The sequence below is a fragment of the Pocillopora verrucosa genome, chromosome 3, assembly GCF_036669915.1.
Source record: "Pocillopora verrucosa isolate sample1 chromosome 3, ASM3666991v2, whole genome shotgun sequence".
Taxonomy (NCBI): Eukaryota; Metazoa; Cnidaria; class Anthozoa; order Scleractinia; family Pocilloporidae; genus Pocillopora; species Pocillopora verrucosa.
Genome location: NC_089314.1, coordinates 23050978 through 23078632, shown reverse-complemented (window position 1 = coordinate 23078632; position 27655 = coordinate 23050978). Strand labels below are relative to the sequence as shown.

The window sequence follows — 27655 nt, the reverse complement described above, 5'->3', positions numbered from 1 at the left end:
TGGTAGTGAAATGCAAGTAAAGCAGTTTTCTTCAAGAAAGGAAATGAAAGTAATGCGATGAATCAGCGATTCACTAGTGACATACCTCCATGGTGACTAAGCACACCGTACACTGAAACGAGGTAAAATAGATTTGACATATATTTGGCAGAATGCCTTTGCATACATACATATAATTGGAAGACACAATGACTCCATCGATGCGTAAGAAACAATCCACCTATGAGAGAATTGTTCTCATGCCAACTTTCTCCAAAACACTGTTCTGCTTACTTGTCTTAAATTGTGTTTTCGCTTGTATTCCACAAATCTAAAGCTGAGATTTTCTCGATCCCGGCTTGGAATTTACAGTTATCTTATTGCAAGGGAACCAGGCGTTTGCTTGCTTCTGGGAGTTTCCCCTGAGTTATTTCCGTCTTGCTTTAGTAATTTCTTTCTTCTCAACTGAATAGAAAGGTCATCGTAGATCAATGGCAGGTATTGCAACTACTAGCTTTTTTAAATTATGCCGCCGTTGTGTTCCGCTTCAGGCCTAAAAAGTCATTGATCAACTTCGGGAAAACACCGACAACAAATCACAACATTGCACTTTCAATTCTGCTCCAGAATGAGTCCATCTTCCCCGCTCCTTAACACTCGCCAATTTCGTACTCCTGTCCAGTTATAGCAGCTGTGGATAAGGGTGATAAATTTGTTAATTTGAAGGAATTCGTGAATCGAACGACGCCATCAAGGAAATACTTGTGCACTTGCCCGACGTCTAACTGCAGGTAATCAGGTACGCATATTGGCATTTAAAGGTATCTATGTTGATATTTAAACGACTATGCTACGCTAATTTAACGTCAATTAGGAACCTACAATCCAAAATTGTCAATTTGCTCGCTTTGATCGTCATAACTGACATGAGAGTGAACGCCGGGCATCTTCCATGCGATGTCCATTTTCTACCTACGGAAAGACAAACCCGAGATAGACCGCACAAAGTTCAAGGGTGGAGTTCTTCTGAGCAAGAAAATTGTCTAAAAATTTAGTTCAGAATAGAGACTATCGTAAAATTATTTGAGTACAACATGTATTTCCGCATGAGGAAGGCATGGCTTGGGTAGGGTAGGGAGTTGTAGAGTTCGGGGGGAGGGGAGGGTTCCAACAAACTCTTCTCTGACAAACCAATCAGTTCGAAGCACGGAAATGAATAAATCCAACATGACTATGTAACGAGCCAGTCAGTTTGATTGGTAAATATTTCAAGTTCTCAAATCAGTGCATGCCTGGGCTTAGTTTCTTGCGCGGCGAAATTTCTTAATGAACAAACCGTTTGAAAGTAGCAGAAGTTTTTCTTTGGTTTTGTTAAGATGTCATGATGTTCCCTTTAGGTCAATAGATCGAAATTTCTGTTATCATAGGACAACAGAAGTAAATGGTTCATCAGTTAACAGAGCTTATCTCAGTCAGAACCGACTCTGAATTCAGTGAAAGGTCACTTTAGACTAGCGTGACAAAGATGCCGCCTGAATTTGTGATCTAGCCTTGAATCTTAGGAGACAGTAGATATATAAATAGTCAAATGGATAAAGGGGGTAATTTTCTAAATAAACTCTGGTGCTGCGTCGGTGGGAGAGTATAACAGGGTAGTTTAGTATTATCAAATGGGTTGATAACGTGAATTGGCCACCGCAAAGAGTTTATAAGCTGACGCTTCGAGTGTTAGCCCTTCGTCAGAGCGACTGCGGTACTTACTTGAGGGTGCTTACTTCGCTCTGACGAAGGGCTAACGCTCGAAACTTCGGCCTTTAAACTCTTTATATACGGTGGCCAATTTACGTATAAACTCAGTTGATAATACTAAAGCACCATGTAAATAGTCCGGCACACAATTCATTTGAAGTCATGCTTCGTTGACGGCTTCTTCGTTGTTAAAAACAATTAGTGGCTTTCAATTCTTTAAGCATCTGTTTAACTTCGCTTCTCCGGTACGTTCTAAGAACTACTTGATTCCCATAATCCTCGTATCTATGTAAAGTTGGTTCAATTGCGTTTGTTTTTCTTAAAGAGGTGAAACTGACCCCTCACCGGGAATAGGTGTCTATTTTGCCGTAGATTATGTTACCGCATTGAATTCTTCAAAACTAAAGGTTACTTTCTAGGTCCAAAATTCGGCCTAAAAGTTAAGATTAAGAAAATGAAGGGCTCGTCGCTCTCTGGTAGTTTTCCTGCGTGATTACTTTTTCAGTGTTATGGATATGAAAATTTATTGTTAACTTGACAGTTATATACTGAGGTCATTATGGATAACTAAGTATGTTGACAGGAAGTGCCGGCTCTCTTTGGGAAGCCCTTGATTTCATTCGCTCAGAGCTTAGAATAAATGGTTATTACTGCATACCACTATTGTGGGAAAAACCCCGACTTCCCTTATGAGAGTAATACGGAAATTGCATGAAAAGTCTCTTCAGCGCGCCGTTTTTTCGCCGTTCCTCAGCTTTTTTGTTCTAGTTTCCTACTTCTGTTGCATTGGAGCAGCAATTGATCGAAGGAAAGAGGTAACAATTTTGTTCACAATGATTTAAAGGAGTTGATTGAAACAGCACTAGGAATCGAAACACGTCATCGAGAGGGCACTTGCCCATTTGCCTTTTCTGACTGAAGTCAGTGGTACAAAAACTGCATTTATTGGATCAAGTTTGGTACATGAAGAACTGAACAGCGCTAAGTTAACAGTAATTAAGAACTTAGAATTGAAGCGTGTTATTTCGTCCATTTAATCTGACATATCTGACCATTCAAAGCATTCTATTTTAGGAAATAGCGCGGGACTTCCTCCAAACAGACCACGAAAAGATCTGAGGAATTGTTATTAGCTTGAGGAATGACTCAAATACCGGGTAAGCATGGAGCTTATCACAAAATCAAATATTCGCTTAATTTATTTCCTCAACGGCAAAAGGGTCTGCTGTGGGTTGGGGAAGGAAGCTTAGGTGTTTAATAACGGTGGAGAGGGAGGGGGGGGGGGGGAGGGGGAGATGGTGCATCGAAACTTGTCCCGAGCGTCAACAGACTAAGCTGTCTGAGGCGTGAAAATTAAAACACCTTACGTCACAACATCACTGGTCAGCCACTATTACTGGTCTTAATGTTCATAAATCATTGCGTGTCAAGGCCCAGGTTCTCTAGCTGTGGTAATTATTTGTGAGTCAATATTTCATCACACACCTTTGTTATAAACAGGGAAGGCTTTTTTTTTTTCATGGCACTTGCACTTTCGATTTTAGAAAGTAATCGGATCTTTTTAATGGGGATTCAATGGAATTCAATGATTCATCATCTTTAAATACTCGTAACCAATGTGCTTTGCCAACTCACCCGGAAGCTATAAGTCGTAACGTAAAAAAGTGAATTTTGGCAAAGAATCACATAACTAGCTTCACAAAGGTAGTTCTATTTCGTAATCTAGCCTTGAACTGCGAGTAAAGAAATTGGTTTGAGCAAAATCTTAAGCCTAGACATATTTACATATTTAAGCATGTTTATTTTGATCGTGTAAGTTTAGTTTACACATCACAGCTGTCGACCTCATCGCGTTCCTTTAAATATTATCAAAACGAAAATCACACACAGGCAATCTACATTGCTTTTCACGGGAATAAGCAGTCCCGCATAGCTCATGTGAAGTCGTTTTTTTCTGCGTCTATCTTAATCATTCCCTCCTTTTACATTATAATGTCGCGTAATAATTCGACAGCTTACATTGAAATTGTCACGCATGAATGTTCGAGGTGACACAAGATTATATTTATTTTTATGATGATCCTTTTATCAAGAGTGGTGCCAGATATATGTTGCGTTTTACATCATTTAGGAAATTCTTTTGTGTCGCTGGATCCCTTACAACCTTTAACCGAGGCTCTCGTTCACGAACGCAACCTTCACGAGGATATTGGAAGCAGATGGAAAGAATTGGCCCGAAATTTGGGTTTTAAGAGGGTGGTAGTGGAAGCCATTCAGAATGAAAATCAAAAAGAAAGTGAACGTTCCTTCCATCTTTTGGTGCGATGGATAGAGAGGGAAGGCCAAGAAGGTGCCACTGCCGGAAAATTAGCTGATGCATTGAAAAAAACCGAACTGAAAAATCTGGCTGAAAGATTGATTGGTATGTGCAATGAAGAAAGCTAACCCCTTCCGTCAAAGCACCCTTCTTCAGTAAGCCCCTTAAAAGTAAGGGAGCCTAAATCTACAAAGTCCTTTTTTGATGAAGCAACCAACTCCTGGCCCTTTTTGTGCTGAAATTACCTTCTTCTGTCTGTTTGATAATAAATTGAATTTGCGAAGAAAAGTTTAGCCTGAGCTGGTTCTAATTTCTACGCCGCGACACAATAATTTCTTAGGCAGCGAGAAAGTCTGATTCCTTGAGTAAAGCAAGCCAGTACGAGGGTTTGCAAGGGGTTTGGTATTAACTATATGATTATTAGTGCCAGTCCTCCGGCGGACCTCCCTCGGACTCGTCACAAATCTTCTGACGCGCCGCGGGCGAAGAAACACTCGTCCGGCAGCGCAAATAATAAAGGCATGCTGGCAAATTAGGGAAAGTTACATGTTAGTCATTCATTTTTTTACAGGTCCTTCCAATGGTAGAAGAACGATATTGATTGAAATTACTGGGACCTTTGAACTTGATGATGGCAACGAGGTTTGTTTGTGTTGATGTAAACATTTTTCCTGTTCTCCCAGAGTCTTATCTGTTCGCTGAACTTGTTATTTGACTTTCTCAGGTTATGTTGGGTATTGACTGCTTTGGAAAAACTATATATTTCATGTGGCCGGAGAGTGAGGGAAAAGAATTTAAGACATCTCCTGAGGTAACCATCAATTTTACAGATCCACATTCTCTCTTAAAACAGTTATCTCTTTCGACATTTTCGATCGAAGGTGAAATCGACGACAGTTCTTCATGGTTTATAAAGCATTATTTAAAATGGTGCATCAGCAGGTTTTTTCTGGTGGCATTTCCATGTTATTCAGTATAATAAAAGAGAAAAACCATGTGAATGACGAACAAATATCAAAAGTTTTATGAAATTGGTATCTGATGGTTGTTGATTTATTTTATACTGCGCTGTAGGAACTGAAGAAGTGTGTTGACGCTAGCAGTCACATTGCTGCTGAAATTGTTGAAATTACAGGCGAAGTGGATGCATCGGCAGAAAAGGCGAACAATGGTTTTACCGAAGAGGAGCAAAGAATTTTCAGCCATTTGAAAGATCTCCAAGGAAAGCTGATGGACATTGTGAAGAGTTTGGAGATATCCGAACTAAAGGAAGATAATTTTGCGAGGACCAACAAGCTGGATTTCATCGAGAAAAATAGCCGAACTCTACAGGAGCTGTACACCAAAGTAACCGGAATGACAAGGGAGGCTTGTTATTGTAACTATATTCTTAGAAGAACTTTCTACGACTTTACCTACCACAGCCTGAGATCAGTGCATAATGATCTTAGCGCTCGTCTGCAGGACCTAGAGTCGGAAGAAGATGACATGTCAGAGGAGGAGAAAAGAAATCTGAAAAACCTAATATCGTACCAAAACGGCAGGAAAAATCAAATTATGCAGCTGGAGAAACTTTGGATACGGCTTTTCTCTCCGGTATGTTATCAAGGAAAAAATTATCTACGCTACTCTGTAAGATTTCTTTAAATGCTCAGATGTTCATTGTTAATTTAGTATGGATGGGTCATTGATAAGTTTGGGCTTAGCCAAAGTACTGGAAATTAGTAGACCAAAGAAAATTTTACTCGATGACTTGCAATTAATACGAGAGGATATTTTGCTCATTGCTCGCATTTTTCATCGTGAATATAGCAAAATGTCCATCCGTTTCATATGTTAAACCATCGAATAGGGTATTTTGGGTAATGCACTGTATTTTCGTCGTTGTAAACTATCTACGAGCTTTAGAAACATCGAGTAGGCGTGGGTCCTCGCATTTTTCCTCGCCCTTACGGGGCTTAGAAAAAAAACTACGTAAATAGCAAAATGTTGGCCCGTTCTATACATTTGAAACCATGGAATAAGTTATTTAGGTAATGCATTGTATTTTCGTCGTTATGAACTGTTTACGGACGTTAGAAACATCGCTTACATAGACGAAAAGTCATATGCTGAATTTAACAATGCACTATGCTATTGCCTGATTATGTTTTTATCATCCCTATTTTGTTCTTTTCAATTTACAGGGAGATGAGTTGAAGAAGTCTGAAACATCTCCTTCTCAGAGACAAACTCCGATACCATTTCAGGTGTGCGTCTGCTCGAGTTTCAATTCGTTTTGACTGATCTATTTTTAAGAAAAAAGTTCCTCTGACTGATAAAAGTGGATCTGTTGTTGACTGGCTTCAATTTCCTTTTGGACAGAGCAAAAAGAGGGAGGGAATCACTGTATAACAAGATGAATCTACGAACCGTTCCCTGCCCTCTGCGAGGTTATTTGGAAATGACTGTGTTGTAATGTGTATTCAATTTTCTCTTTTGAACAGAAACCCAGATCAAGTACAGAAGGGGCCCGGCCAAAAGAGTTTATAACAAAGGTAGAAGATTTTTTTTATCCATGTATAGAATCAAAGCACCCCTTAACAAAGCCGTTAGACAACTTGAGTTACACCTGTGCAACAAATGTTGTGATTACTGATTTTATCTTTTAAAAAACATTAACTTCCCCTAACCATAATTAAAAAATAAACGAGAGAGGATATGAGTTTATCGTGATGGGTCGACCCAACATTCACCAACCAGAGCGTGATAATTAATAAAAATAATTCATGTATAGAAATGATCCACGCACGTGAGCTGCAATTGAAGCCATTGCAGAAAAGAAGTCGGACAAAAAATTCGGGCTTCGATGGGAATCGAACCCAGGCCTCCCATATACTAGATGGGCGCCCATACCAGCTAAGCCACAAAGCCATATTTTGGGAGCAAGCAAATTTTGGTGCATTCCTCCTTCCCACAGAGGAATCTGATCACTACTTAGATAAAATGAATTAATGTAAATTGAAAAATAGGTTATCTTAACTCTAAACTCTCTTAAACGCTTCTACGAGGATCATTTCTTCACTCAAATTTCAGCCCCAGCTCAAAGACGAATTTATTCAATTAAGACTATAAATAACAATAATGACAATGAGTAATGATTTGGAAAGCAAAATTTTCCTGTGTCAAACGTAAGATACTATTAGTTGCATCAAGGGAATTATCAACAGAAGCATATTTCTTTGAGCCTACAAAATTAAAAGATGTTCGAGGATCCATAAATATGCTCCTGTCAAAATCCTTTTGCAATATGATAACTGGACTTTCGTGCCGCGTTGTAATTAAGTACAAGTGTAACTGTCTTTTTCTTGAATAGGTGCAGTCAAGGATCCCCTGGAAAAAGAAGAAGATACAAGAAAAAGAATCTTGTGTTCTTATGTCTTATCAAGATAAGAAATCTGAGGACGAGAAATAATTAATTGGCTGTTGTCGTTAATCTGAGATAGGTTTATTATCTTGCTTGGAGAGAACACTCCGGAAATAGATTTTCACTTGATAGACTAGTTATCTTGTGATTAGTTCTACTTCCCTTGTTAGCTGGTGATGCTCAGTAAGTGGCATGGCCAGAAGTTAAGACCAAAGGGTTGAGGTATTGATGTGCCACTAAACAAGATGTTTTACCCGATGGGTAGTTAAGATAAACCACAACGCCTCAGCTTTGCTTTTTAAACAGTCAACTGAACTGGTTCACCATCCTGCCCCCCCCCTCACCCCTCCACCCTTCTCCCCCCTTCCTCGGTGGTATTTAACCATCACAGGATTACAGTCTCAACAACTGAATAAGTGCAGAGGCTTTAGATATATCTCATTTAAGTTTTTTTGTAGAAGAGCGCTCCACAATCTCCATATGGACGAATCAAATGAAAATAACGAGTCCCAATGCCATTTTGTGTAACAACTGGTAGGGGTCAGGTAGAGTTTAAATTTTTCACCTTTTATAATATATTTTATTGAATGTTAACCACAGCACTTTTGCGATGTATCAGGTTGATAAGATATGATGTATTGACTTTTTTTTACATTAAGCATTAAGTTAAGATTTTAAATCAAAGTCAGGTTTTATTGGGTTTCAGCTATGAAGTTGAGTTTCTCAACTTTAATGTTCTTGTCTAACGTCCATTAATAATTTCCATTAATGGAGGTGCTGTTCGTCAGCTGACCTTGTCTAGGTGTACATTTAAGTTCTTTGTTTGGCTTTTGCACTCAAAATTTGATTGTTTTATCGGAAGCATTAAATAATATTTCGTTCATCCGTGAGATCCTCGTGAAAGTGCCTAGGTTAGGGTTCTGTTGACGATCGATGAATGTTTAATCTTCCAAGGTCAGTTGGCCTGCATGCTTACTCCTGCCTGCCGATAGCGAATTATAAAGTTAAGTTAATCAGAGTCAGTCAGAATCAGAGTTGTTAAACCGAACAGAGGTGAGAAATGTTAATCCGCTGCTAGCAGAATTGTGGCGGACCAAAGAGAATGATAGACTCTTTCCAGCACTGTTCATCTTTTAATCATTAAATTTCGTCAAAGATAAATATTGTGGTTAACAGGTTGTACTTGCAGCCCAAGAAGAACTTTACAAAGAACTTACTGGGTTGGACCCAGCGATCCTGCGGGCGGACAAGTCAATGTGATCTCGCAGTACGAATTGTTTGGAAAATGTTTAGTTATCCTGAAACTGATAAGCCGTCATTTTTATTGTTGATCATCTTCATTCTATGTCATCCTTTATCATTCTCGTTCCTTTTGCTTCATTTTACCTCTTTGTTATGTTTGTTCAATCTCTCAAACGATTATTTATAAGTCTAATTGTAATAAAAGACAATTTCGTATATGACGCTTAAGATTACCCTCAATATCTTGAGTCGTCCCTTCTACAATGTGAAGCCATTTTTTTTGTTCTATTTTTTCAGTATTTGATTAAAGTCTGTAATGTCCTGTAAAACAGGGCCTATTTATCATCCCTAGTTCCTCAGTTTTTTTTTCATTCAACAGAGGATATACTTTTCATTTTGATCAAGACAAGGAATTCGCCTTTCTAGATAAAAATCGACACGAGAGGCTGATCCTCGCTAGCACATTAGTTATTATTACTATTATTTTTGTTAATAAAACAATTGAGAACTGAGTTTTTTTGTTAGTGTAACTTTAATTGATATTTGCAAAAAGAATTGAGCATCAGTTAATTAGAGACTGGAGCACATTGAATTTGTGTGTGCGGTGTCAGGCAGTATTCCCTTTTAGGAGCCTGGTACCCGGTTCTTTCCTCGGCATCAAATCTTACCCAGGCTTCTTGGGTATGCTTCGCGCTCTCTATGTGCACTGAAACGTATGAAATTAAAATATGAATTGGTAGAGAAAAGGTTGCTAATTTAACGCATGGTTGGTTGTGCTTCCGTTTGGAAACTACCCTAACATCGTATTCACAGTCGTAAATCGGCATTTTACTTCAAATTTTTGAACTTGTTTACGTTGGAAAGACACTCATAATTCATGATAACCCCTGCACTTGCTTAATACGGAAATTACCTTACTTAATTCGCATTGTATGCAATTGCATTCAGACATCTGCCTGGCTTTGTCTGATTTTCCCGCTGTAAGCAGCTGTCCATTGACATTAGAGCCACGAAAAGATCGAGGAGGACAGAATGAGAACTGGGGAAACCATACAACGGTCTCTCCAGTTCGACATGTGCCTGGTTTAATCTTCATACTGACTTATTAAAATATAAGGATGATTTAGCAATTGCTGTAAAGTGCATGTAAAGCAGGTTTTCAAATAAAGAACTGAAAGTGAAAGTAAAGAGAAAATCAGCGATTTCTAAGAAACTAGAAATTAAAGAAAAGGCAATGTTCTCATGCCAAAGTTCTCCAAAACACTGCTTTGCTTGTTTTTTTCCAATTTGTGTTTCCGCCTGTATCCCTCAAATCTAAAGCTGTGTTTTTAATCTCGGCTTGAAGTTATGTTCTTACAAGGGGATTTAGCGTTCGCTTGCTGACCGGGAGTTTTCCCTGATTTATTTCCGTCCTGACCAGTAAATATTGAAGGGAGGGGTCATCGGAGAACAATGAAGGCATCCCAAGAATGATATTTTTAAAGAATTTTGCCGGCTTTTTCTCTCTCTCAGGGCTAGAGTAGAGCGACATTCGCGAGCAAGTTTTAACCTCGGGAAAAACACCGACATCATGACATTGCAATTTCAATTCGTTCGCCGCCCCAGAATAAGCCCATCTTCCCCGCTTCTTAACATTCGCCAATTTCATACTCCTACTTAGTTGTAGCAGCCGTTGAAAAAGGTGATAAATTGATTGATTGGATGCGATTCTTGAATCGAACGACGCCATCAAAGAAACTTGAGCGACGTCTAGGTGCGGGTAATCAGGTACGTATATTGGCATTTACCGGATCAAAGTTGTTATAAAAACAACGCATAGCGCTAATTTCACATCAAGTAAGTGCTTAAAATCAAAAGTTGATGATTCCTTCGTTTTCATCTGATATAAATGGCTGTTGGAAAAGTTCTCTCTTCAGGAGAGAAAGACTAGATGTAAAGCCCCCTCCATTTCGCATTTTCTGCCTAAGAGAAGACAGACCCGCGATCAATTCCTTAGGACTTGTTGTGAGATGGAAGAATTTCTCCAAACTCTGGAAGCATAGGAGTGAAGATAATCGCAAAATTAAATATTTGCTGAACGTATTTCCGCATGGGCAAAGCGCATGGTAAGGTGTGTAGGGTAGGGACGTGAGGAGTAAAAGGAGGGGGGAGGTGTGCGTACAAACTAATCCCGTCAAATTGCTCTCGGAAGGGCGGAAATCAAGTGACTAAATCTCACATCAAAACACAATAATTCAATCAATATGATTAGTTAAAATTTCCTCAAAGCAGTGAATTTCTATAGGCTCAGTTTCTCTTGGTATATGATCTTTTGTGAGGCAATGTATCCTAATCAATTGTGTTTGACATTATCAGTTGTGTCTATTCCTATGTCACAATGGTAACGCCACGCATATCACAACACTCCGAAACCGTTTACTGCGTTGCCCTAGATTATTTCCTTTACCCTTTTTCTCAAAACCAGAGCTGACTTTTCTACTTTAAACTTTGAGTCATCACATTGATACGTTTGCTTCATTACGGGAATTTTCCCTGACTTATTGCTCAGTGCTTATGACTATAAAAATTCATTGGTGACTAAATAATAGGGAGGTCATCACGGATCAGTAAGAAGTTTGATAGATAATCTGTTTCCGTGGTAAGCGTCCGTTTTCATTCGATCATAGAAGGTCATTATCGTAAGCCTAAGTAGTGGGACAAACACCGATCTCCACTTCAGCGTATTGAACGAGGAAGTTACCCTTAAAATCTCTTTAGTATGTCTTGAAGAAAGGTTCTTCGCCGTTTCTTAATTGGTGTTTCCCAATTTCATACTCCAGTAGCGGCGGGGCTGTCGTTGATCGAAGGGAAAAGGTAATCATTTTGTTAAATTTAAAGGGGTTGAAACAGCATTATGAATCGATACACGTCATCAAGGAGATACTTGGACATTTGCCTCTTCCAACTGCGGGCAGTGGTTAAAAACTGGTATTATTGAATTAAGTATGGTACATAAAGGACTGTACTACGCTAATTTAACAGTAATTACAAACGTAGAATTGAAATGCGTTTTTCGTCTCTTTAACCTAACATAAATAACCATTTAAACCATTCCTTTTCAGGAAAGAACGAGTCACTTCCGCCGCGAATTTACCGACAGTACGCCACAAATTCTGAGGAGTTGTTGTAAACTAGAAGAATGGCTCAAAAGTTATGTCACGGTAAGGATGGAAATTGTTGCAAAATTAGATGCTCGGTAAAGTCATTTTCTTATGAGCCAAAAGCTTGTAGCAGGTATGGTAGGGAGTTGAGATATTGACAGGGGAAAGAGGAGAAGGATGCGTTTAAACTTGTTTCGGACGAACTAGGCTGTCTGAAGCGTTGAATTTAATACATTAAGCATCATAACATCACAATTCAATCGTTATGCTCGGTCAAAATTTTCTCAAATAAATACATGTTTAAACTCAGTTTCTCTCGCTGAGGTCATTACTCGTGTTTTTTTATACATTTTGTTGTTTTGTTGTTTGAAACGTTTTGTCGAATCACGAGTGCTTTTAGCAAACAGATCGGAATTTCCTTATCATTAGACAAAGTAATTTAATGGTTCGTTGCTTTACTGAATAAATTTGAGCCAAAACCACCAAAAACAACTTTAAATACTTAAAAGCAATGTACTCTGTTAACCCACCCGGAAGCTATTAGCCGTCAAACTAAAAATTGAAGTCGGGAAAAGGAAAGTTAAACATATTTTGCATTCGTAATCTAGCCTTAGATTGTGAGTAAATGCCTCGAGTAAAACCTTCAGCTTTGGCATTTTACCGATTTAATCATGTTAAATTAACCTTATTATTGTGCCTGACGTCTTGCGGCTTTCGACATTATGTAATGCTTTTAGAAACTGTTAAATCACTCAACACACACCAGTAATCTACTACTTTTAGTGTGTCTTTTACGAACATTTACGTATTGACTCGAATACGAATTGCTGCATCGACCATATGACGCAGTTCTTTCGGCGTCCAACTCAATCGCTCTATCGTTTAAGTGATCTTCGTGACTGCTGTTTTTCATGCTTGCGTTTTAAATCTAAATCCTCGTTCAAACGGCCATGATAGTCGATGATAGTCGATATTTTAAACTCTCATTCATCATCATTGACTATTATGTTTGCGTTCAAACGGTTCATGAGAATTGACGAGGGTTGACAATCACGCGGTGAGATCGCGTAATTGTAAACAAGTATGGCGCGCTAAGGTCAGCAATTTACCTCCTTTGGACAAGCATGTATTCAAACGGATTAATTGCGCAAAAATCACCCTCCAGTATTAGGCTCTAGGAGTTTCGAAGTTCATTTCGCGTCAGTTATCACATCGAGCGTACAACAGAGATTTTACATTTTCTTCCCACCCTCCCTCCCATCCCTGGTGATTTTGCGTGGTGTTGTAGGATAGCAGAGAGGTTTATTGAGCATGACATTGGTTGTTGTTTACTTTTCGTTCGTATTCTTTAATTTTTTTTTTATGAATTTCTCTCTGTGCCAAAAAGCGAATTGTGTTTTATTTGTGTCAAGGGGCGTAGTTGGGGAATTTCAGTAGGATTTGAAATTTTAGTCAAGAAGTCGCGTGTTGAAGATACTCAAGCCTACCGAGAGATGACAAGATAGAGCTACGAGACATTCTGCGAAATTTTGACGGCTGCTTTAGTCATTTTACCATATTTCGGTTTGAGCCCGTTTTTGGAAAAACTGCTGACCGAAAAATATCATACAATGTCATTTGCTCGTTCAAATGGCAAAAACTATCATCAACTATAATGTCGAATTTTAACATGTCCAAACTACATGATAGTTGATGATAGTCGATGATAGATCGCGTTCAAACGCGCGAGATAGTTGAAACTAGAATCACCTATCATGGCCGTTTGAACGGGGCTTAACTACGCGTGATTCTTTTTTATTAGTTCATAAACATATATTTTTCTGAATCTTCTTCCTTGTTTGAAAACCCACCATATGTTTAAATACTACCGGACGGCTTGCTCCCTCCTGCCGTTTATTTGCAGCAGCTCCAGTTTGTTCTAATTAAAAACATGATCCTTCTATCAAAAGTAGATGCCTGATATCCAGCTTTTATTTTTCCCTTCAGTAGAATCAGTTGTGTCGCTGGATCCATGTCATCCGTTAACCGAATCTGATGTCTATGAACGCGGGCTTCACGAGGATATCGGAACAAGATGGATGGAATTAGCTCGAAAATTAGGTTTTCAAAAATCGGTGATTGATTCAATAAAGAGTGATAATCCATCTGAAAAGGAACGCTGCGTCGATCTCTTAGTCAAATGGATGGAAAAAGAAGGCAGGGATGAAGCCACTGCTGGTAAATTGGCTGAGGCATTAACAGATATAGGACTCAAAACTCTGGCTGAAAAATTACTCGGTATGTGTATAGAAGTAAATGGTGCTTTTCGCGCACGCTGATTGGTTAGCTTAGAAGTGGTGAATAGCAAGTACTATTCACGTCCGAGCAGTCGATGGGACAAAATCGCGCGTCAAGAGTTTTTAAAATTTTCTGACAATTTTTTGGTATATTGAACTGAAAAAATAAACTATTTTTTCGTATCTGTGGGGTATATACTAAAACGATTATTTACTTCAGTGTAGTGAATAATTTTTAAAGACACAGAAAGACTGATTTTAAACCACTACAAATGCTTCGAAGTAAATTCGGTGTATAGTAATCCGTTAAATAAAAATAAATTCAACTGCTGTTTAAAGCTTCTGATCAGTTACACGTTTTGAGCGCCTATTGACGAAAGAACCTTGGCAGTTTTTGAACGTGTTCATGGTCTTTTCTTGCCTGCCAACTGCATTCGTGTCACAAATTTGCACCTGTGTTATAGGTCACATTTTGTCGTACATATTATTATAATTATGCAACTGTACTTGTTCACAGACGCCATATGCAAAATAAAGGCTCCTTTAAGCAAACTGAGTTATATTTTTTTGTCTGCTTGACGATATTTTGACATTGCAAGAAAAAGTAACTTTCTGATCACCCGTTTACTGCAGGTCCATTAAATGGCAGAAGAAAAATAGTGATTGAGATCACTGGAACCATTAAGTTTAATGATAACTACGAGGTGTGTTTTTGTCCATTTATTTGAAAGAGATATCCTTCTCTTCCTCGCTGAGATTCTTAAATCACTAAAAATTTATCACTTGGTATTCGCAGGTCATGCTGGGTATCGACCGCTATGGGAAAACTATATTTTTCATGTGGGAGAGTGAGGGAAAAGAATTTAAGACATCCCTCGAGGTAAGCATCAATTTTACAGATCCATATTCACTCGTTAAACAGTTATCTCTTTCGACATTTTCGATCGTAAGTGAAAACGACGACAGTTCTTCATGGTTTATAAAGTGTTGTTTAAAATGGTGCATCAGTTCGTTTTTGTCTGTCGAATTTCCATGTTATTCGGTATAATAAAAGAGAAAAACCCCGTAAATGACGCACAAATATCACAAGTTTTATGAAATTAGTATCTACTGGTTGCTGATTTATTTTATACTGCGCTGCAGGAACTGAAGAACTATGTTGACGCTAGCAGCTGCATTGCTGCTGAAACTGTTGAAATTACAGGCGAAATGGATTCATCGGCAGAAAGGGCGAACAATGGTTTTACCGAAGAGGAGCAAAGAATTTCCAGCCAGTTGGAAGATCTCCAAGGAAAGCTGATGGACATGGTGAAGAGTTTGGAGATACCCGAATTAAAGGGAGATACTTTTGCGAGGACCAGCAAGTTGGATTTCATCGATAAACAAAGTCGAACTCTACAGGAGCTCTACACCGAAGTAACTGGAATGACAAGAAAGGCTTGTAATTGCAACCATACCCTTAGAAGAACTTTCTACGACTTTGCCTACCACAGCCTGAGATCACTGCATAATGATCTCAGCGCTCGTCTGGGGGACCTAGAATCGGAAAAAGATGGCATGACGGAGGAGGAGAAAAGAAATCTGAAAAACCTTGTATCGTACCGAGACGGCAGGGAAAGTCAAATTATTCAGCTGGAGAGACGTTGGATACGGCTTTTCTCTCCGGTATGTTATCAAGGAAAAAAGTTTTCTACGTCAAGTTACTCCACTCTGTAAGATGGATTGTCAGTGTAAACCCCCTAGAAAGTGTAAATCGTACATGCTGTAATTCCAAGGGTAATTATTCCTTCTGCTCAAAACACCATTCTGTATACAATAAAATCAGTTCACTTCCTCTGTACTATTGAGTTTTTAGTACGTAGAACCCGTTGAGCGACTCCCTCTTTTTTTTTTTATGCTGGGATATTCATTGTTAGTTGAGTCTGGATGGGTCATCCATAACTGAGTTTGGGCTTTCGGAAACTAGAAGCCAAAATACTGGAAATTAGTGGACCAAAGAAAACTTTACTCGATGGCTTAACAATTAATACGAGTGGATATTTTGCTTATTACTCGCATTTCTCCTCGGCGTTACGGGGCTTAGAAAAAATACTACGTAAATAGCAAAATGTTGGCCCGTTCTATATATTTAAACCATGGAATAAGTTATTTTGGGTAATGCATTGTATTTTCATCGTTGTGAACTGTTTACGAGCTTTAGAAACATCGCTCACATAGACGAAAAGTCTTATGCTGGATTTAGCAATGCACTGTGCTATCGCCTGGTCGTGTTTTTTCATCCCTATTTTGTTCTTTTCAATTCACAGGTAGATGAGTTGAAGAAGTCTCAAACATTCCCTTCTCAGAGACAAACCCAGATAACAGCTCAGGTGTTTAAAATGTTTCTTTTCTTAAGATTGTGATTCCTTCCTTTGCAGTTTTCTGTCAGTTGCAGAATGCACGAGCGTCTGTTCGAGTTTCAATTCGTTTCGTCCAATCTATTTTTAAGAAAAAGTTTGTCTGACTGATAAAAGTGGAACTGCTGTTGACTGGCCTCGATTCTCTTTTAGACAGAGCGAACAGAAGGAGGGGAACACTGTATACGAAGATAAATTTACGAACCCTTCCCTGCCCCTCGCAAGGTTCTTTGAAAATGACCGTGTTGTAATGTGTATTCAATTTTCTCTTTTGAACAGAATTTCAGATTTAATTCAGATGGAGCCCAGCTAAAAGATTTGAAAACAAAGGTAAGAGATTTGTTATCCATGAATCAAAACGCCCCTTATAACAAAGTACTTAGAACATTAGAGACTATTTGAGTTACACCTGTGTACACAAGATAACGTAAACCAAGGTAAACGAGATTAAACGATACGAGTAGGTCGACGCAACATTTACCAACCAGAGCGTGATAATTAAGAACAACAATTTACGTATAGAAATGATCCTTAATTTTAGGTGAGCTGAAATTGAAGCAATTGCAGAAAAGAAGCCTGAAAATTGAGTTAAAGTTACTATAAAATAACTCTCTTTAATCCTTGAACTCTCAAGATCTCATCAGTAATTCTCCTTACTGTCTGCCAAATGACTCTCACTACGTTAGCCCGGAGAATTTGGAATCGGATCGATTCTTAATCCCATAATTGATATTTTTCTCTATTTTTATCTCTTACCTGCATGATATTCTATAGATATAGTAAGAAGAAATTATGTCTTGGTCACTCCCGGGAGTTAAAGGGTTAACTCTCTTGTGTTCTGAGTTGATTAAATTACTGCTTTTCTGCGAGTATCATTTTTTCACTTCAATTTCATTCGCAGCTCGAATCAGAATTTATTTCATCAAGATTGTGAATGACAATAATAGTGATAACGTCGATTATAAGTAAATATTTGGAAAGCAGAAATTGTTCTTATGCCAAACGTCAGATAATCGTTTTGTATGTCTGCTATAAGAGAATTATCAACAGGAGCATATTTTTTTGAGCCTTGCCTTCTGAGCCTAGGTGTTCGGAGATCAACAAATATGCTCCTCTCACGTTATGATAACATGTTCGAAGAAGCCAATATAAAGGCGTTCTTCTTGAAGAAGTACAGCTGGTTTAGTAGTGGGCTCAACTATTTATATCCCAACATCAGTATGCATATTCTCCTTGCTGTTTGCCATAAAATTCCGACGGTACCGACAAGGAGAATTTGACAAAGAGCTTTTTTAGTTGGTGATCATTTCCTTTATTCTCATGACCTTAATGTTTGATTTAGCGTTGATACTGTAAGGAGAAATTAGATGCTGGTCACTCATAGGGGTTTAACCCTTTAACTCCCATCAGTGACCAAGAGAGAATTTCTCCTTACAGTGTCAATGCAATGTCAAGCAGACTAGTGATGACAATAAAGAGAAATAGCGATTAGGGGATTTTAGTTGATCCAATACCAAATTCTCCAAACTAACATCATAAGAATTTTGTGGCAGATAGTAAGGAGAATTAATGATGAGTTCTTGGTAGTGAAAGGGTTGAGGGTTGATAAACTCCGACGATACGTTTCTCATTGCAGTCGAAGATCCCCAGGATAAAGAAGAAGAAAACGCAAGACAAAGCATCTTGTGTCCTTACTTCTTACAAAACAGATAATGACAGAAACCAAGATAAAGATTCTAGGGACAAGATATAAGTATCAGCCGTCGTCGTTCGTCGGGGGATGCGATATTTACCTTGATTAGAGTGGATACTCCGGAGTTACATTTTCCGGCACCAGATAGTCTAATCTTTTCTTGGTTAGCGCTACATCCCTGGTTAAATTTTTCTCAGTTAGTGGTATGGACATGAAGTAAAGGCAAAGGATTTGAGATCTGGATGATCCAAGTTCAAAATCGTCAATGAGTAGTCCCGATGGAGTCCAACGCCTTAATTTGGCTTTGTAAATAGTCAACTAGTTTGCTATCTACCTGCTCCCCCTCCTTTCCCCCTCCTCCCCCCCCCCCCACCCTCAGTGGTTTACTTGCTGTACTCTCAGTAATCACTAGCTTATTTACTAGGTACGCATAATCTCCAACATAGGTGCAGAGTTGTTGGATATATCTTATCGAAGTTGTTCATTTAGTACAATGCTCTACGGACTCTCTATGAAGAATCAAATGAATTGATTAGTTCCGATGATATCCTCTGTTAAAGACAGGCATAGGTCAGGCAGAAATTTTTTCCTAGGAAAATGTATTTTTTTGAACCTCGATCGCTCTATACTTTTGTGAAGTACCTAGTGAGTTTGGTATGATTTATACTATATATTTGGCTCTAACTTAAGATTTGAAATAAAAGTCCGAGGTTATTTTGGTTTCAACTCTGAAGTTGAATTTCTTGACTTTGATTTCATTGGCCCGCTTGCACACTGGGGCCCACCGATAGTGAGTACTAAAGCGTACACTCTATAGTTTGGTTAATCAGAGCCATTCAATATTAGAGTTAAAGAATGGTTTCGAAGAAGAGAGGTAAGAGAAGTAAATCTGCTGTTAGTAGAATTGTAGCGGAGGAAAGAGAATAGTAAACGGTGTCTGACAGTATTTATCCTTAATCATTTTCGTTTTTCTCAGAGTTCTTAATTGACACTGTATATTGGGTATGAAGTTTTTTCTTTTTTCTCCCCAATTGAGAGATTTAATTGCCGCATCTTTCCCATTTTGACAGGGAATCATTCCAGCAGTGTTTGATGTTTTACCCGTTTCCATAGAACAAATTACATATTACTGATTCGTTCTGAATATCAGAATCGATTATGCCTACAAAGTGCACATAAAGTCGGTAAAAGAAGTTCAGTTTCGCCAAGTTTCCAGAACAGGGGCTCGAGCGCGCCCGCGACCAACGAGTGAGAGCAGATGGCATGCGCAGTGAAAGATAGCTCATTCTCGTTCCCAGGGTCTTCGCCCTCGGCCCCAAGGATAACGAAGGCTGTAATTGACGCAGGCCAAGTGCATATATGCTTTCGTTAGCACCTCCTCGTAATTCATGTGAGCGGATCAAAGTTGGCTTAAAAAAAGATTCTTCAGCGCGAATTGATTATGAACTCATAGAATGACGCAAAGTGAGGGTAAGCAGATCTTTTATTGCAAACGGAAATCTCTATCCAAGCTCATTTGCGACTGGAGTGTGAAAATCGTAAAATTGCATCATTACACTGAGCCGATCATATATGAATGCTGAAGAAAGAATTATTTAAACAATATAGACATTCGTTGTGAGGATGTTTTCTTCATGTCGTATACGAAGTAATTATTTCAACCACTAATCTTGTGCTTCGAAGGTTTATTGTGAAACATTAGTTGAAACTCATTCAAATCGTGCGACGCCATTGCGCAATTCACTGCGTTAATTATCCGTTTTAAAATCGCTTCAAAGATAGGTCTTAAAGCTTCATTATATTCTGTTGCATTAGGTCTGTCGTCTTCCTAATCAGATGAGCTTCAATTTGTGGTATAATTTTTCTAAATTTACCCATGGTTAGGCTGTGTTTATTAGAAACAATGTATGGAATAACAAAGCGCTATAGAAACAATGTAAACGAAGACAAATTTGCAAGTCGAGTAGTAGTTTTATACCCATCCTCCATGCATAATCTAAACACAAAACTAGCACATAACAAAGCCATACAACAGTCTTGAAAGTTCTGTAGATATTTATCTTTTAATTGTGATGGAACCTCGCTACACGTTTTATGTTTCATCGTAAAAATATTTATTTAGGTAGGTAGGTAAAATGTATTTATTCGGTATCAATTCATATCTACATGCTCTTCCATCCAGCCGTGTTTGTAAAAAAACAATAGGTTAATTACCATACCAATTATCGAATGATCTAGCTAAATTAATTATCTGTACTAGACTATACTATAAGCTATATAAAACTATTTCTTATCAACTATCATTGAATCAGACCGAGATTAAATAAATGATCCAGAAGAGGCTGGATTTTAGTTTGAAAGGGAAGGTGTGCCACAGAACTGCAATATTGAAAACGTTGTTTGCATGTCTAAGTGCTCAAAACAAAAACGATGAACTTTGAATTTGTCAGAACACTGGATGTAACGTTAAAAATACTATTTAAAGAGACTTAAAAGATCGGAGAAAGATTAAGAGAGCCTTAAAAGAATAAATACAAGTTGCTTCAAACGCTTTCGTTCTAAAGAGCTCCTTACTGGGAGGGCAACCTTTAAGTCAGAGACAGTGATTAAACGTGCAGCCATATTTTTTCCGTTTTTTGAGTCTCTCAGACTGACACGCACCTTTGCTGCTCCATATGGAGATTCAATTCATAAATGAAGTTCGGAAACCTTTTGTACACAACCTCTTTGAAATTTTATAGTAATAGGATATCTAAATTTAGTCCAGACAAACACGATAAGGGTCATCGACAAGAAACTACAATCACGCTTATAATTTCGTTTACTTTACATCGGAACGAATGCAAGGTTTGAGATCAATGCAGTACCCCAGAAGAGGATGTTATTCAGCGAAATACCTTCTTTTGGATTCTCTAGCTATTTTATCAAGTCATTTAGCTCATGGGGTGATATTGTTTAGTAATCGCTTGAAAAGCGGGGGTGGAATGTTGTCTTTGGTTCTGATTCCAATCGCGTGATCATGTGATAATAACAGTTGACTCAATTGCAGCCTACGTATTTCCATTACATTGAGTTGCTGTTCATACAGTTTTGTTCTTATTTCGCATGACCAATAAGTGTCAAAATTTCTTATGCAGCGTGAAACTGTTTTCAAATGCATGTATGTTTTTTAGGTTATTCCTTTGTTTCTTTGGATCCTCTTTACTCACTGACCGAGTCTGACATACATGATCGACAGCTCCCCGAGGGCATTGGAGCGAGATGGAAAGAACTGGCTCGGAAACTGGGATTCAAAGAACGTTCCATTGAAGTTATTGAAAGAGAAAATTGTTCTTACCACGACCGTTGTATCAAACTTTTGGTGCGATGGATGGAAAAGGGAGGTCAACATGGTGCCACTGCTGGGAAACTCGCTGAAGCTTTAAAGGCCATCGAACTTCAATCATTGGCCGACAGATTAATTGGTATTCTTAAATTTTTTCGACTCTTGGCTATATTCTGGTGTTTCATTTGTTTTTTCCCTATGCACCTCTTCGAAATGTGCTTTATGGCGTTCTAAAAAACGTTAATCTATTCAGCAGGTGACCATTGGGTATTAACACAAACTGGCTATTGATCTCATACACTAAAGTTGCCGTGATAAATTTTCAAGTCAGTTTTTCTTTTGGAACTGTTTTTGGACTAGGCGTCAAATTCTTATATTGTTCACTAGATACCAGAGGTGCCCATGTTTAAAGCTTAAATTTGAGGACCTTCTAATTTTGATGCTGAATATTTAACGCTGCAGGTCCGAGTGATAGAAGAATGATAATGCTGGAGATTCAAGGAACATTTCGCCTTGAAGATGGGGTATGTCTTCACCCATAAGAGAGTGTGAATTTACTGATCTTTTGTTAGTACAGATGTGCGTATGGCTCAGTAATTGCACCCATTTTTTTTTTAACAGACTGAGATCATCGTGGGGGTCGACAGCACCGAAAGGAGGACATTTTTCATATGGAAGAGTCCTGATAAAGAATTTAACACATCCGTTGAGGTACTTTAAGAAACCAATTCTAGCAGGTTTTTTTTAATCCAACATATGTTTAACAAATCGATTCTATGTTGCGGTGGGTCTGTTCAGTAAAAGATCTCAGATGACGTAAAGATGTGGTAAGAACAAAAGAGTGGCTCACGAGGCTCAGCCGGGTGTGTTGTAATGTTCTTAAAACTCGGAGGGTGACGCTTTTGTGATGAATAGCACTTGCCAATCTAGCGAACCAGCCAACCAGCAGGTGCGAAAAGCACTATTCACTGGTTTGGTATGTATATTAACCCTCAAACTCCCAAGATCTCTTTAGTAATTCTTCTTACTGTCTGCCATATAATTCTTGTGATGTTAGTTTGAAGAATTTGGTATTGGATCAACTGGTAATCCCCTAATTAATATATTCCTTTATTCTCATCACTTGCCTGCTTGATATCGTATTGATATTGTAAGGAGAAATTCTGTCTTGGTTACTTTTGGGAGTTTAGGGGTTAAAAGTGATACATTCCTGACAGTGCCTATCAATCAGTCTCTGTTTATTTCGAAGTATTCGTTCCGCAGAATTGTTAGGTTACTGAATGATAATGGAAGAGGATCACTTCCTTTCATAACTTGTTCACTTAGTTGCTACAACTCCCCAAACAGGAACTGAAGAGATATTTTGATGCTACCTGTCAAATCACTGCACAGACACCTGAAGTTCTTGAGAAAATTATCGGAACATCAGTCAGAACATCAGTTGATGTCAAAAGCCGTAAAGATCCACCCAGCAATGAGCAGATCTCCTTTCAGACGCCTGAAGTTATGCAAGGAGACATCGCAAAACTAATTGAGGACAAAGATCGGAAAGAGATTTCTACCCAGACGCCTGACACTTTAGAGGAAACTAATGGGACATCAGCTGAGAGATGGCTGGAAGATTCACCCCTCAAAGTGCATATTTCGACTCAGACGAATGAAACTGAAGAAGTATTTAGAAAATCTGATGAAACGAAAGGGGAAGATTCACCCGCCAAAGAGCAGATTGGTGTTCAGACGCCTGAAGTTATGGAAGAAATCGTCGGAAGATCAACTGAAGACAAAGGCCAGAAAGAGATCTCGACCCAGGAGTCTGATACTGTAGAAAAATTTACCGAAACACCACGTGAGAAATGGAGGGAAGATTCACCCATCAAACAGCAGATTAGGACACAAAACCCTGTAGTTGGAGAAGAATACAGACCATCCGATGAAACGAACCTGGAAGATCCATCAGACAGAGTGCCGATTTCCACTCCAACGTCTGAAGGTGAAGTAAAAATTATCGGGACATCAGCCGAATTTCAAAGGGAAGGTTCATACCACAAGGAGATTTCCACTCAGACGTCTGAGGTGGAAAAAGGAATTATCGGAACACCAGTCGAAGATAAAAGCCTGGAAGATTCATTCATAGCAGTTCAAATTTACACCCAGACGGTTGAAGTTGTTGAAGAAATTATCAGAACACCAGCTGAAGAGATGGAACAGTTTTCCACTCAGGCGTCTGAAGGTGTAGAAGAAAACAGAAAAACAAGTGAAGAGAAAGAGGAAAATTCATCTTCCAAAGCGCCAAAGATTTCCGAAAAGCTGAGGGATCTGCAGGAGAAGCTGTCGGTTGTAGAAGAAAATCTCAAGATACCTGAGCTGAAAGGAGAAGCTTTCCATGTTACTAAGAAATTGGATTTGATCTCCAGACATAACACAACCATTCAGGAACTGTACACACAAGTGATGGGCATGATGAGGGAAGCGTGCAAGTGCGATGAGTTCTTAAGAGAGAAATTTTACGATTTTTCGCATTGTAGCTTGAGAGCCGTGCATAATAATCTGAACAAAAGTTTCGCAGATCTACAATCAGAACAAGGGAATATGACAGCAGCAGAGAAGAGAAAACTGGACTCGCTGATCCTATCCAGAAAGGGCAGAGAGAAGCAGATTATGTACCTGGACAAATTTTTAAAGCGACTGTTCTCTTCGGTAAGTAAACATCACCAATGTCATTTAGCAGTTTATGTAACTGGCAGTCTCGTACATTTTGTTTTTCCGGTGATGAAGCTCTTTTTTATCAGTTGAAAAAAGAGTTATTCAGAGGTTAAATACCTTTTAATACCTGTTCTAAATTGCCAACGCCCACTCAAACCTGTCGCTTTTGTTCCCAATTGCAGGCAGCTGAACTCAAGAAATCTCAATCATCACCATGTGGGAGAGGCAATCGGAAAATATCTGGTGATTCCAAGGTAATAAATCACTGTTTAATCCTTGACCGAAGTAACGTCGAATGTAACAACTTAAGTATAATTGCTCTAGTGATTATAGAGATGCGTGCGCTCTGGATTGCGTCATATCTGGCCATAATCATATCGCAAGGAAGTGATAAGTGCAATAGAGGGAAAACTCAGTCGCGAAGAGCGCAAAAGACGCCACTGAGTTTGGTTTTCAAAATATAAGATGTGGAGTTTTTGCTGATTGAATTGTATAAACCTGTTTAAACTGCCTGTTTATCTTGATATGAGTAATCAACACAATTGTAACAAAAAAGGCGCAATTATTTACAGATTAACAACAGAATTCGAAAGCACTCGAGCAATTACAATAAAACAATTTTTTGCTTCAGGCTCGGTAAACATTGTTGAATAATCCCCTCGAATTCGTCTCGGGGATTATAATCAACGAGCCTGAGGCGAATATATAATTGTTTAATGCAAGAAATTGGCTTCATTTGGCACCACAACATGTTGGGATATTTGCCTGCGAACTCCATCTGTTTCAGGACAAAACAGTTTCCGAGAACTAACCCCGAGGTAAACTGTGCGCTTCCAGAAATTCGAGGGTATCTGCTCGGCTCCTACGAAATCGTCACCCCATTTCCCTTCCCAGTGAGGGATAGTGACAAGTATAAGTTCAAGAGACGCGAGTCAAGTTTTGTTTTTCTAATAAAGAGAAACAATCTCAGCTCTCTTTAACCCTTTACACCCTAACATCAGCATGTATATTCTCGATACTGTTCACGTTTACGTTTCCTGAGGTGCTTTCAAGGCGAATTTGTTGAAACAATCAAGAGCTAAGAAGTTGGTGATTATTTCCTTTATCCTCATGACCGTGATGTGTGATTGCACGGTGATATTGTAAGGAGAAATTAGATGTTAGTCTCTCTTAGGGGTGAAAGGATTAAAATATTTCAGGGCTCTCACCAAAGGATTCAAGGTAAATAAAAACGCTAATGTTGCGTTTCTCATTATATTTCAAGAACCGATTAAGGAAGCGGAAAACCCAAAGCAGAGTCCTTTCTTCATAATCAAGGGCACCTGTTATACGACGAGAGTAAAGGAGACCAATGCGGAGTTTGAAGTACCAGGCAGTGGATAGAGACGAAGGAATAGCCAGTTAAACTGTTAGTGGTCATTCGACTATTTCTAAATAATTCACTTTGAGGTTATCAAAATAATTTGACAGTAGTTTGGATTAGTGGGTAAACAATATATTCTTGGTAAAAAAATGTCTTAAGTTAGTTGAAATGCCAGCCCCGATTCTTAATCACTTTGTAAACTTTTTCTACGATTCAATTCACAACTTAGTGGTAGTCACTGATAATAAGACCTGGTTATTTGACATGTGCCAATTGCTCACAGTTCTACCTCAAAGATTTAAACCGATTCAATGTGAAACATTTCGTCGAGATGGATAGATTTCAAATATTTTTAACACTTATAAGAGACAACGTATCCATCCCTGCGTCATCCCTCATCCACTTAACCCTAAGTCTAACAAGAAGTGATGGTCAACAATTTGATGAAGAGGAAACATCACGAAGTGTTCGCGTTGTAAATAGCTGTTCTTTCTCTTCTCTTCTTTAACTCTGAATTGTATTTATTTTAGGGATAGGTTAGGGTATGAATAGAGTTTTGGCCAAAATGTGGCATTTATCAAGATGATTTTAGTTTGGTCTTTTGATTGCGTGATAATTGCAAACAAAGCAATTTTTATACAAATATTTCGAAGCACGGTGGCTGAGCGATATATATACATATATAAATAACAAGACACTGTGGTGTATAAGGAAATATTCAATTTGTTTTCACTGTAGATGGCGTACACATCAAAAAACATCACCACTATTTATATAGCAATGGAAAGTAATTTTTCATCGCTTGAAGTACGTTAATTGATGAGTTGGATCAGTGTCAACTGCGCACCTACCCCTCCCCTAACTTAACAACAGCCAACTGATAACGCGTCAGAGTTAGTGTTGGGTTAGGAGAGGGGTAGGTACAAAGTTGCTCATATATTTATATTGATCCGATGAGTTTATCACGTGTTAAGTTAGGTCATGTGATCAGACAATAAAAATTACAGAATGAGTTTACGTAGGGTTTTCGCTGTCGTATTTGAAAACTTCCCGTTATTAAGCCATTTGGCTTCGCTTTCTCCTTGATTAACCTCGACTTGAGCTTGCCTCTACCTGCTTTGCAGGCTGAGTCTTTCATTTACTCCAACCGTGCTTCTATTTTGACAAGATGCCTGTTTGGATGGGTTTCCATTATCTAATTATTTCCAAAATGATATTGAACTCGAGGTAAAAGATTCAGTTGAAAATGCTGGGCTTAACCGACACTCTCTGACTCTCTTATGGATCAGACGCCTGAAATTGTAGAAGAAGACATCGGAGAATCAATCAAAGACAAAAGTAGAAAAGAAATTCCAACCTGAAGTTTGATACTTAGGAAAGAAATTATCAGAACATCACCTCAGAAATGACAGAGAACACATGACATCTGATGAAAGGAAAGTGGAAGATTCATCCGAAAAAGTGCCAATTTCCACTTCAACGTCTGAAAGAAAAGAAACCTGGATATATTGGTATCATCCAAGGACAGCAGAGAGAAGAAAATTATGTACTTGAAGAAATTGTTGAAGCGGCTGTTCTCTTCGGTAGGTAAACATCACAACTGTCACTTGAAAGTGAAGAAATTTCAACATTAAGCGGTTTATGTAACTGGCAATCTCGTGCTCCTTGTTTTTCTGGCGATGCAGCTCTTTTTGCACTAATCTTAATGCTTTCACAGCAGCTTTTAATCAGCTTCGAGAGATCGAGGGTTTCAGCTCGGATCCTACGAAATCAGCTCCCCTCTTATATGGGTATTAACATTGATAAGAGAGAACGTATCTGAATGAGGAGGTCATTTAGTTGTTTTCACCATTTAGACTTGATATCAAGGAAAAGCAAACTTTGCTTCGGATCTGACTTACTGACACAAATTTTCTTGATATTAGATAAACAGGAGATAGAAGAACCATTTGCAATACCCCCAATACATTTGTAATCCGAGGTATCAAAGTTAGTGGGTATCAAACTAGAAGTGATGGTCATAACACAAATATTTGACAACAGCACGAGGTGTTCGTCTTATGAGT

General features: G+C 38.6%; 3 protein-coding genes across 8 annotated transcripts; all 3 read left to right on the top strand.

The window, feature by feature from the left end:
* Positions 1-255: 255 nt before the first annotated feature.
* On the top strand, positions 256-9196 carry LOC131787387 (uncharacterized). 3 transcript variants are annotated; one of them, XM_059104499.2, is made up of 9 exons: positions 256-770; positions 2803-2885; positions 3860-4150; positions 4617-4687; positions 4770-4856; positions 5120-5641; positions 6232-6294; positions 6532-6582; positions 7401-9196. In XM_059104499.2, the coding sequence occupies exons 2-9, from the start codon at positions 2870-2872 to the stop codon at positions 7497-7499; spliced, it is 1200 nt and encodes a 399-aa protein (XP_058960482.2). In that variant the 5' UTR covers positions 256-770; positions 2803-2869; the 3' UTR covers positions 7500-9196. The 3 variants fall into 3 exon arrangements, with proteins under 3 accessions (XP_058960482.2, XP_058960481.2, XP_058960483.2); XM_059104498.2 differs by having other exon boundaries at positions 256-778; XM_059104500.2 differs by lacking the exon at positions 256-770 and adding an exon at positions 1974-2543.
* Positions 9197-10215: 1019 nt separating this feature from the next.
* Positions 10216-19131, top strand: LOC131787395 (ankyrin-3). Of its 4 annotated transcripts, none has more exons than XM_066164634.1 (9): positions 10216-10460; positions 11795-11893; positions 13823-14110; positions 14743-14813; positions 14906-14989; positions 15253-15774; positions 16416-16478; positions 16785-16835; positions 18142-19131. In XM_066164634.1, the coding sequence occupies exons 2-9, from the start codon at positions 11872-11874 to the stop codon at positions 18256-18258; spliced, it is 1218 nt and encodes a 405-aa protein (XP_066020731.1). In that variant the 5' UTR covers positions 10216-10460; positions 11795-11871; the 3' UTR covers positions 18259-19131. The 4 variants fall into 4 exon arrangements, with proteins under 4 accessions (XP_066020731.1, XP_066020729.1, XP_066020730.1 ...); XM_066164632.1 differs by having other exon boundaries at positions 13820-14110; XM_066164633.1 differs by lacking the exon at positions 10216-10460 and adding an exon at positions 11348-11546.
* Positions 19132-19529: 398 nt separating this feature from the next.
* On the top strand, positions 19530-26606 carry LOC131787386 (uncharacterized). Its single transcript, XM_066164008.1, has 7 exons — positions 19530-19668; positions 21372-21662; positions 21986-22047; positions 22145-22234; positions 22871-24220; positions 24409-24480; positions 25491-26606. The coding sequence occupies exons 1-7, from the start codon at positions 19653-19655 to the stop codon at positions 25536-25538; spliced, it is 1929 nt and encodes a 642-aa protein (XP_066020105.1). The 5' UTR covers positions 19530-19652; the 3' UTR covers positions 25539-26606.
* The last annotated feature ends 1049 nt before the right edge of the window (positions 26607-27655 follow it).

Bases quoted from the DNA above. Each gene is read 5' to 3' on its own strand.
- LOC131787395 (XM_066164632.1), top strand. From the start codon at position 11,872: ATGGCTCAAAAGTTATGTCACG. The intron at 14,990-15,252 runs GTAAGCATCAAT...ACTGCGCTGCAG, and splicing joins AATTTAAGACATCCCTCGAG to GAACTGAAGAACTATGTTGA. The intron at 15,775-16,415 runs GTATGTTATCAA...TTCAATTCACAG, and splicing joins GGATACGGCTTTTCTCTCCG to GTAGATGAGTTGAAGAAGTC.
- LOC131787386 (XM_066164008.1), top strand. The intron at 21,663-21,985 runs GTATTCTTAAAT...TTAACGCTGCAG, and splicing joins ATTGGCCGACAGATTAATTG to GTCCGAGTGATAGAAGAATG. The intron at 22,048-22,144 runs GTATGTCTTCAC...TTTTTTTAACAG, and splicing joins CATTTCGCCTTGAAGATGGG to ACTGAGATCATCGTGGGGGT.
- LOC131787387 (XM_059104499.2), top strand. The intron at 4,151-4,616 runs GTATGTGCAATG...ATTTTTTTACAG, and splicing joins TCTGGCTGAAAGATTGATTG to GTCCTTCCAATGGTAGAAGA. The intron at 5,642-6,231 runs GTATGTTATCAA...TTCAATTTACAG, and splicing joins GGATACGGCTTTTCTCTCCG to GGAGATGAGTTGAAGAAGTC.